This window comes from Acartia tonsa, chromosome 5, assembly GCF_053477335.1.
Source record: "Acartia tonsa isolate MP-2025a chromosome 5, ASM5347733v1, whole genome shotgun sequence".
In the NCBI taxonomy this organism is placed as follows: domain Eukaryota; kingdom Metazoa; phylum Arthropoda; class Copepoda; order Calanoida; family Acartiidae; genus Acartia; species Acartia tonsa.
Window position 1 is genome coordinate 52,213,059 of NC_137264.1, and position 9,865 is coordinate 52,222,923.

The 9,865-nt window shown below is 39.0% G+C and overlaps 1 protein-coding gene across 1 annotated transcript in view; it reads right to left on the reverse strand.

Annotated features, from left to right (window-relative positions):
* gny (ALG6 alpha-1,3-glucosyltransferase garnysstan) overlaps positions 1-9,865 on the reverse strand; it is a 29,262-nt gene that overhangs the window by 18,934 nt on the left and 463 nt on the right. Inside the window, exons 2-10 of the mRNA XM_080162641.1 lie at positions 9,757-9,803; positions 9,350-9,450; positions 4,887-4,976; positions 3,798-3,889; positions 3,558-3,625; positions 3,380-3,442; positions 2,620-2,716; positions 614-746; positions 3-98 (exon numbers count right to left, since the gene is read on the reverse strand). Of these exons, the coding sequence (XP_080018767.1) occupies positions 3-98; positions 614-746; positions 2,620-2,716; positions 3,380-3,442; positions 3,558-3,625; positions 3,798-3,889; positions 4,887-4,976; positions 9,350-9,450; positions 9,757-9,803 (787 nt within the window). The remainder of the gene's footprint in view (positions 1-2; positions 99-613; positions 747-2,619; positions 2,717-3,379; positions 3,443-3,557; positions 3,626-3,797; positions 3,890-4,886; positions 4,977-9,349; positions 9,451-9,756; positions 9,804-9,865) is intronic.

Consider the following 9,865-nt stretch of genomic DNA (forward strand, 5'->3'; position numbering starts at 1 on the left):
GCCTGCAAGCTGGAGTCTAGCCCTGCCATCATGAATGGCAGCCAGATGGCAACAAAGGTGCTGATAACAGCCACTCCAATCACAATAAGCTTCATAAACTAAAAAAAACATAAATGTTTTGAACAATCATCAAATATTATTAGGTAAAAAAACTGTAGATTTTAGTTGTGGCATTTTTCCCCATTACATAAGTAGAATCTTGCTTTCAAAATCTTCTAAAATTAATGAACCATGCACCCATACGTCAAATATTTGGGAAACTTGTGTCAAACTATGCAACAATTTATAGGCATGTTTACATCATGCATATTAATAAAAAGATCAATAGAAAGAGTAGCTTCGTTCATAAATATTATAATAGTTATTTCTCGCATCGTATTATAAACGGCTTTCCGCGGATATAGAAAGTACAATTATGAGAATAAAATTAGTTTTTTTAGCCCCGAGGTGCCGAAGGCACCGGCTAAAAAAACTGGTTTTCATCTTATGATTGTACATTTCTATATTCTTAGAAAGCTGGATATAATACGATGCTAGACATAGTTTTTTCGTATGGATTAGAACCGGTTCCTATCCACCGGATTCGAATAAATACGAGAAAATAAAATATTACCTTCCTACAGAAGCCCCTCTGATGTAAGCATTTGCCAAGGAGATAAAAGAAGAAAGGAAGAGCATGGTAAAGCTCCATTTGTTTATAATTCAGAGCTGCGGAAAAGCATATTGATCCAACAACATCATAACCACTAGAATTAAATAGTGTTATTTATATTAATTTCTATTGAGATAAATTAATCTATACTTAAGAAATACATGATTGCTCAAACTAAGGGGGGGGGGGGAGTTTGTACAGTTATTGGAGCAAAAGACCCCCCCAAACACTAAAATTTTAAGTTATGAGCTTATTTTTAAAGATATCGAGCTGATTTTTTAAATAGAACCTTTTATTACATAGATGAGTTGACTAGCCACCCCATATTTCATTTTAGTACTTTACTTCTAGGGGCTTTTGGGGTAAAACAACCCCCCCAAATACAAATTTATAAGTTTTGAGCTTTTAAGCCCCTAGAAGTAAAGTGCAAAAATGAAATATGGGATGGCTAATCAACTCATCTATGTAATAAAAGGTTCCATTTAAAAAATCAGCACGATATCTTTAAAAATAAGCTCATAACTTAAAATTTTAGTGTTTGGGGGGTCTTTTGCCCCACTATCCCCTAGAGGGAAAGTCCCAAAATTCAATTTTCAAAATTTTACAGGTAGATCCAATCATATAAGAGAGTTTACAAAAAGAATTAGGTTGATACCTATAAAAACAAGCCCACACGGCCAGGGCAAAATTTGATACTGAATTTTTATTTCCTATAACTGTACAAACTCCCCCCCCCCCCCTTGCAAACTAATATTTTCTATAATATCTAAAATTTATGGCATTTTTAACTAGGTAGGTATTAAAGAACTAAAAAATACATAAAAATAAAAAAAAAACATTTGTTGTGCAACTTTTAGGATGCAATTAAATTATAGAATTCAGATATATAATTTGATCTTAAAGAAAGGGGGAGGTAGGTCTTGCTAAAATTCCGTAAAGTTGTGAGTTTTAAGAATTTAAAATAGAAGTAGAACTTTAAATATTGTATGGCACTTGCTCTAATATAGTACATATCACGTTATACCCCATTAAAGCAACTGCCATGCAAAATTTTAGAGTTCTACTTCTATTTTAAATTCTTAAAACTCGCAACTTTACGGAATTTTAGCACAACCTCCCCCCTACCCCCCTTGTCTCAAAATAAGACTGACTTCCATTCCTCTAAACATGTACTGTTATAAAAAATAATCAAACACTGTACTATATTGAAACTAACAAACCTTGTAGTTAGAGCCACAGCCATGATGAAGAGGCCCATTGATATAGAATTATATTGAAAATAATAAACCTTGTAGTTAGAGCCACAGCCATGATGAAGAGGCCCATTGATATAGAATTATATTGAAAATAATAAACCTTGTAGTTAGAGCCACAGCTATAATGAAGAGGCCCATTGATATAGAATTATATTGAAAATAATAAACCTTGTAGTTAGAGCCACAGCTATAATGAAGAGACCCAGTGATATAGAATTATATTGAAAATAATAAACCATGTAGTTAGAGCCACAGCTATAATGAAGAGACCCAGTGATATAGAATTATATTGAAAATAATAAACCTTGTAGTTAGAGCCACAGCTATAATAAAGAGACCCAGTGATATAGAATTATATTGAAAATAATAAACCTTGTAGTTAGAGCCACAGCTTAATGAAGAAACCCAGTGATATAGAATTATATTGAAAATAATAAACCTTGTAGTTAGAGCCACAGCTATAATAAAGAGACTCAGTGATATAGAATTATATTGAAAATAATAAACCTTGTAGTTAGAGCCACAGCTATAATAAAGAGACCCAGTGATATAGAATTATATTGAAAATAATAAACCTTGTAGTTAGAGCCACAGCTATAATGAAGAGACCCAGTGATATAAAATCATATTGAAAATAATAAACCTTGTAGTTAGAGCCACAGTTATTAGAAAGCGAATTAGTGATATAGAATTATATTGAAAATAATAAACCTTGTAGTTAGAGCCACAGCTATAATGAAGAGACCCAGTGATATAGAATTATATTGAAAATGTCCATGGTCAATCAATATTAGTCCGGGATAGGTAACTAAAATACAAAATGATACATTATATGTGCAGTTGATAGAAAAAGATCCCAAAAACGGTTAGACTTTCAGTTTTACAATTAAAACTTGTTGGGAAAAGTAATAGGAATACTCCTTCAAAAATACTGAGGAGTATTAGAAAAAAATTAAAGCGACTAAAAAGCAACTTAGAATAATTCTGACTGCCTAGGCATGACTGTCATAAAAGCTTCAAATTATACACCATTATAAAATGAATAACACTTGTAGAAAATAAAGTATTATATATTTCATAGAGTGATCACCAGACAAAGTCAAAGCTCAACAAGACAGTTGTTGTTAAGTAACTCTGTAATACAGGCGGACGGACGGATCAAAGCTAAAGAGTCGCTGTTCACATAATACAATCAATTTGAATAATAAAAAATTATTTAAAAAGTTTTCTCGTATTCATTCGAATCCGGTGGATAGGAACCGGTTCTCATCCATACGAAAAAACTATGTCTAGCATCGTTTTATATCCAGCTTTCTACGAATATAAAAATGAACAATTATAAGATTAAAACCAGTTTTTTTAGCCGGTGCCTTCGGCACCTCGGGGCTAAAAAACTAGTTTTAATCTTTTAATTGTACATTCTATATCCGCGGAAAGCCGTTTATAATACGATGCTAGAAATAACTATTACCTAATAACAATGATGATAAAGATACACCTGAGCCACAAAACAATCTTACTGCTGGAAAAAATACTGAAAACAAAACATAATTCTGTACAATATTGAGCTAGAATAGGTGGCGATGAATTGATTTTGATAGTCATTAAATCTAATCACCAACAAGTCTAAAATTTCAAAAATAATTTACCTAAAAGATCAGCAACAATGACACTAAGTCTCATAAACAGTTTATGTTCAGATGACTCTATACCTCGACTAACAGAAAATAAGCATGTATTTTACCTTTCAAAAGATACATTTTTGATATTTTGAATATTTATTATATCATATTTAAAACAGATTCATTTTTATAATTTATAGTAATTTATTTTAACGAGCCGTTAAAAAATACATTGTAAGTATGAGTGATTCAATAAATGCTTTATTCCTTTTATGAAGCAACACAAAAGACGAATTAACTTTTTCAGCTACTTTGCCAACAGCATAACTAGAAGATGGTTTCATTTGATTTATAATATTCTCTTAAATAAATGTAGTGTAACAAGAATGACAACATTATTAAAGCGAAGTCCCAATATCAGATAAGGATTAACGAACAATAACTCTTGTAGAGTATCAAAACTTAATAAGCAAAAATTTTGTACAAAAAATTGTTGCAAAATTGCATAAATACAAGATAACGTATAAGGACAAGCTTTCATTTTAGGATTTGATTATAGAGATGCTTCGCTTATAATATTTTACATTGCTGTCCCAGGAATCAATATTCCAAGCATCAGACAAATAGGATAATTATATCACACAAAATGTTGTCAAAAAAGTTAAAAATCAGCATGTTTTAAATTGGCCTACGGACTTTCTTTTAACTACTATCGAGTTGCTGCGCTTTCTAGGAAGTACCTAACTATTATCGGAATCATTATGTAAAGTTTGAAACCGATATGAAAATTCTAACCTGGATCTTTAAATCATTTTAGTGGTGAGCCAGATCGGGGTGAGCCGAATTTCAGTCAATCTTAGCGCGGCATTTTATAAAATGTTGTGCTCTCATTGGTGGAAAATTGGTTCACCCCGATGTGGCTAACCATTAAAATGATTTATCCAGCTCTGTTTAAATTAACGAATAGAGCTAACCGTTACGGACGGACGTACTTTTGAACAAGCGTTTTAAATATTGGGATTATTAAATCTAATTCCTTAAAGTTGCGAGTAAAATTCCAGTCAAATGCTCTTATTAGGTCAAACTGTTTTTTTTTTAAATATGCGTTTAATTATACTATGCGTATGTATTAATAAGCGCAGTTGAATATTGCTCACAATTTTACGAAATTCACAATTCTGTTTGTACTTCAATCAAAATATTATTTCATCAAAGCTAGGGTTGGGCCGGATATCTGGCCTACGTTCGATATCCGGCAATTTACCAGATATCCGGCATCAAAAATTCAGCCGGATATCATGTAACCGGATAGTTTTAATATCCGGATAACCAGCCAGACCGGATATCCGTCCCAACCCTAATCAAAGCATTTCTATAAATCAAATGATTCCTATGATAAGCAGTCAACGGAGGATAATCTAGTCCCCAATACTGTAAATCATTATCCTAAAATATAACAATTCGGGTTGGGCCGGATTTCCGGTCTGGCCGGCTATCCGGTCTGGCCGGTTATCCGGTCATTTTCAATACCCGGCCAGATACCGGATATTAAATATATCCGGTTACATGATATCCAGCTGATTTTTGACACCGGATATCCGGCTGATTTTTGACGCCGGATATACGTTTATCCGACCGGATATCCGGTAATTTGCCGGATATCGAACGTTGGTAAGATATCCGGCCCAACCCTAATAAAATATTATAATTTAATTGGAATATTCAAATCCCATCATTAGAGAGTAAGGGTTAAGATATATAAGTTGGAAAGAATTTTAATGTTAGGGTTAGATTTGAAATCTGCATCAAATTATAAGGATTTTTATACAATTCTTTTTTTTGTATATTTCTTTTTCTAAAAGTGGAAATAAAATTTAAGTTAATTAATTTTGACATCTGTCTTTGGTTTATTGAAAACTATCTGCGCCCTGATTGGAGAAGCTTAAGTGTCGTACATCATTCAACCAATTAAAGCGCAGGTAGTTTTTAATCCATCTATCACGGATGTCAAAATTAATTAACTTAAACTGTATTTGTGCTTTTAAATAAAGAATTAAACAAAAAAATTTGATGCAGATTTCAAATCTACCTCTAACATTAAAATTCTTTATAAAAACTTAAAAACTTATATAACATAGTAAGGATATATTTTGTCTTACTTTTCTTATTTATGGGTTTTCTCTAGTTAGAAGACAAAAAAACACCAATCCAAACCTTGGAAAAAATGTATTAGGGCTATGTACAGTCTGTTCCTTAGGTGTTACAAAATCCACTGGCTCCTTCCAATGTAACTCCTGCCTCCAATGGATCCACCCTAAATGCTCCCTCCTCCCATCTGCCACCCACTACTCCCCTTTCTGGTTCTGCCCTTCCTGCTCCCCCCCAACCTCACCCCCTCCCTCTCCTAACTTATCTCCCCCTACACCCCTCCCATCACCTAGCTCCCCGTCTACCCCTCCTTCCCCTGCAGCTCCTCCTTCACCCCTGCCCCCTCCTCCACCCACCCCTGCCCCCCGAAAACCTCCTGGTAAACCTTTTGTCCTTCAATTCAATTGTAATGGCCTCCTTACCACCCAAGATGAACTCCACAACCTTATTTCTACCCATAACATCCCCATCACCTGCCTCCAAGAAACCAAACTCTCCAGCAAATCCAATCCCAAACCCCTCCCTGGCTATAACTTTCTCAGGAAGGATCGTCAAGACCGACCTGGTGGAGGAATAGCCTTCCTTATTGCCGATGACATCCCCTTCACCCACCTTGACCTCAATCACCTTTCCAATGGCCCCCTTGAGATCGATGGTATCCAAATTTCCCGCAATGGCTCTCCTACACAAATCATCAACCTTTACCTTCCTCCACATTCTTCCTGTCCCCCCCAATACACCCCTGACTTTAACCTCCTCTTTGACAACCCAAATGACCTTATCCTAGTCGGTGATTTCAATGCCCACAACCCTGCCTGGAACTCCATCACCCTTGACCAATCTGCCATGAATCGTGGGGAGGCTCTGCTGGAAGCTCTCAATGAGAGCAGCCTCTGCCTCCTCAACGAGGACTCCCCCACCCGCCTCCCCCCCAACGGCCAACCCACCTCCCCCGACCTTTCCCTTTGCTCTGCCCACCTTGCCCTTGACTTTTCCTGGCACACCCTCACCACCCTCCGTTCTGATCATCTCCCCATCCTCCTCTCCCTTCCTGAAATCAACAGAAACCCCCGCCCTGTCAAAACTTTCCACAACTTCCGTAAAGCAGATTGGGACACCTTCACCCTTGAAACTGAAACCCTCTTTGAAGATCTTCCTGAACCCTCCTCCTGCTCCCAAGGTGAAGCCACCTTCCGCCAAATCCTCCAAACTGCCTCCAAACACACAGTCCCTGCTGGCTTCATCAAAAACTCCAATCCCTCCCTCCCCCAGTCTGCTAAGCCCCTTATCCAGCAAAGAGACTCCTTAAGAGAAATTAACCCCCATGATCCTCAAATCCAAATCCTCAATGAACAAATTTCCTCAATAGTAAACCAACACTCCAACAAAAAATGGCAAGAAACCCTTTCCAAATCCGACCATAGAACCAACCCTTCCAAATTCTGGTCCCTCCTCAAATCCCTTTCTGGCAAAAACAATTCCCCTCCTTCCAACCAACCCATTTCCTTCAACAACAAAGTTCACACCTCCCACGCCCACATTGCCGAATCCTTCACCAAACAATTCACCTCTGTCTCCCGCCACACCTCCAACCCTTTCTCCAGAAAAATTATCCGCAAAATTAGACACCGCCACCGCCTCAACAGAGATTTCCAACCTTTCACACCTGCCCTTGTCCTTGAAGCTATTAAAAATTCCTCAAATTCATCTGCACTTGGCCCTGATCACCTCAACATCCTCCACCTCAAACACCTTGGTCCAAATGGCATCTCCTACCTTACCAAACTCTTCAACCTCTCCATTTCCGCTGCTAATATCCCTGCCATTTGGAAGCTCTCCAAAATTATTGCCCTCCTCAAACCTGGTAAACCCCCTGACCTTTCCACCTCCTACCGCCCAATCTCCCTCCTCTGTCCTGCAGCTAAAGTCCTTGAACGCCTCCTTCTCCCATACCTTAAACAATCCCTCTCCACCCACCCCTCTCAACATGGCTTCAAACCCCTCCACTCCACCACATCCTCACTCCTTAATCTTTCCACCTCCATTGCTAACGGTTTCAACCAAAACCTCCCCCCCAGCCGCACAACCGTAGCCTCCATTGACCTTTCCAAAGCCTTCGACTGCATCCCAATCCATCTCCTTCTCCAAAAAATCTCCTCTTCAAACCTCCATCCAAACATCATCAGATGGCTGTCCTGCTACCTGCGTGGCAGAATGGCCTTCTGCTCCTACCAAAATACCAACTCCTCCCCCAGAATTGTCCACACTGGTGTCCCCCAAGGCTCTGTTATTTCCCCCGTCCTTTTCAACTTCTACATAGCAGATGCCCCCCACATCCCCCCTGCCACCACCTCCTCCTATGCCGACGACCTCAACTCCTTCCACTCCTCTCCTGATATCCCCCAGTCAGTTGAATCCATCAACTCCCACCTCTCCTCAATCGCTGACTGGGCCTCCACCAATGGCCTCTCCATCGCCCCCAACAAATCCACTGTCACCCTTTTCACTCCTGACCGTAAGCACCAATCCAACCTCCATCCTCAAGTCCAAATTAACGGCTCCATCCTCCCCCTTGAGAAAACCCCTAAGATCCTTGGAGTTACCTTTGACACCTTTTTCAATTTCAGTTCCCATGTCTCCACCATTTCCTCTAAAATTTCCTCCCGCCTCAGAATCCTTAAATGTCTGGCTGGCACCAAATGGGGCCACCAGAAGGAGACCCTCCTCACCACTTACAACACCCTCCTCCGCCCCATCACCACCTATGCCTGTCCTGTCTGGTTTCCTAACACCTCCAAAAACAACATTGACAAACTCCAAGTCCTCCAAAACCAAGCCCTCCGCATCTGTACTGGTTCCACCAAAAAATCCCCCATCAGCCACCTCCACCAAGAAACTAAAATCCTACCAGTACGGAACCACCTCTCCCTTTTATGCTCCCAGTACCTGGCCTCCTCCCTCCGTCCTTCCCACCCATCCTTCCCCAATGTCACAACCCCTCCTGGTCCTAGATCCAAGAAATCCACCCTCCAATCCATGTTCCTCCCGAATCTCCAACCTTTTCTCACCCCTGACAACACTCTCCTCCCTGCAAATTACAAATCCACCATCTCCCGACTCCACACCTCTGCAGTTACCCAAGCCATCAACTCCTACCCCCCTAATCCTGTCCTTAATCATGCCCCTCCCAACATCAACCCCTCTGAGATCCAACTTCCTAGGCACTACAGAACCATCCTCTCCCAATTAAGATCCAATTATTGTCCTAAGCTCCAAAGTTACCTGCATTCCATCAACGCTTCTCTTTCACCCAACTGCCCATCCTGCCCCAACAATCCTACCCCTGAAACAGTCCAACACCTCTTTTCCTGCCCTAATAACCCCACCAACCTAAATCCCATTGACCTCTGGCAAAATCCCACCCTCGTAGCTGCCTTCCTATCATCACACCCCAGTTTCACCAGCCTCCCTCCTCTTCAACGCCCCCCTCCAGAGCCCCCTCCATAAGCCTCCCCTCCCCCACCTACTGATGACAACCTGGACACGAATATGGACTATGAGCAGCCAATACAACAACAAACTTTACTTAACCCGACCTAAGATAAGCATCAAAATATGTAATTTTCCAAAAGTAATAGTTTGTAATCAAAATGGGAAACAGAGTTACCAACCTTTGTTTGATTATACCAGTCTGTCATAGGCAGATTTATTGTGATTTCTTGCCAGTGACGTTGGGCTTCGTAGTCACCATGCATTGGGGGAATGCCTTGGCCTATATTCATTCATATTAACGATATTTGTAACAGGAATCAGTCACAATCATGTTGCAAAATAACAAGTAACAAAATCTCCAAAAAAATCTCTCTAACCGCTGAACCGATAAGGTTCTCCTATGGATGGTAGCTGCTAGTCAATGAATCTTATTCTATCTAATATACCTAAGAAAAATTTAAAAAAATGCAAAAACCCTTTTCTAAAGTTTAATTTCAGATAATATACACCAAATGAATTCAATATGATAGAAGAAAAGGTATCCATGTAAACAATCTTTCCTAAACTTTATTCGAATAATTTCTACCTGAATAAGGCCATAAAGAAGTTCCATACCGTAATATCAATGAGGCACTAAAATTAATCACTTTAATCAATTTAAAGGACAGTAAAATCTTTCAACATAGGACAAGTAT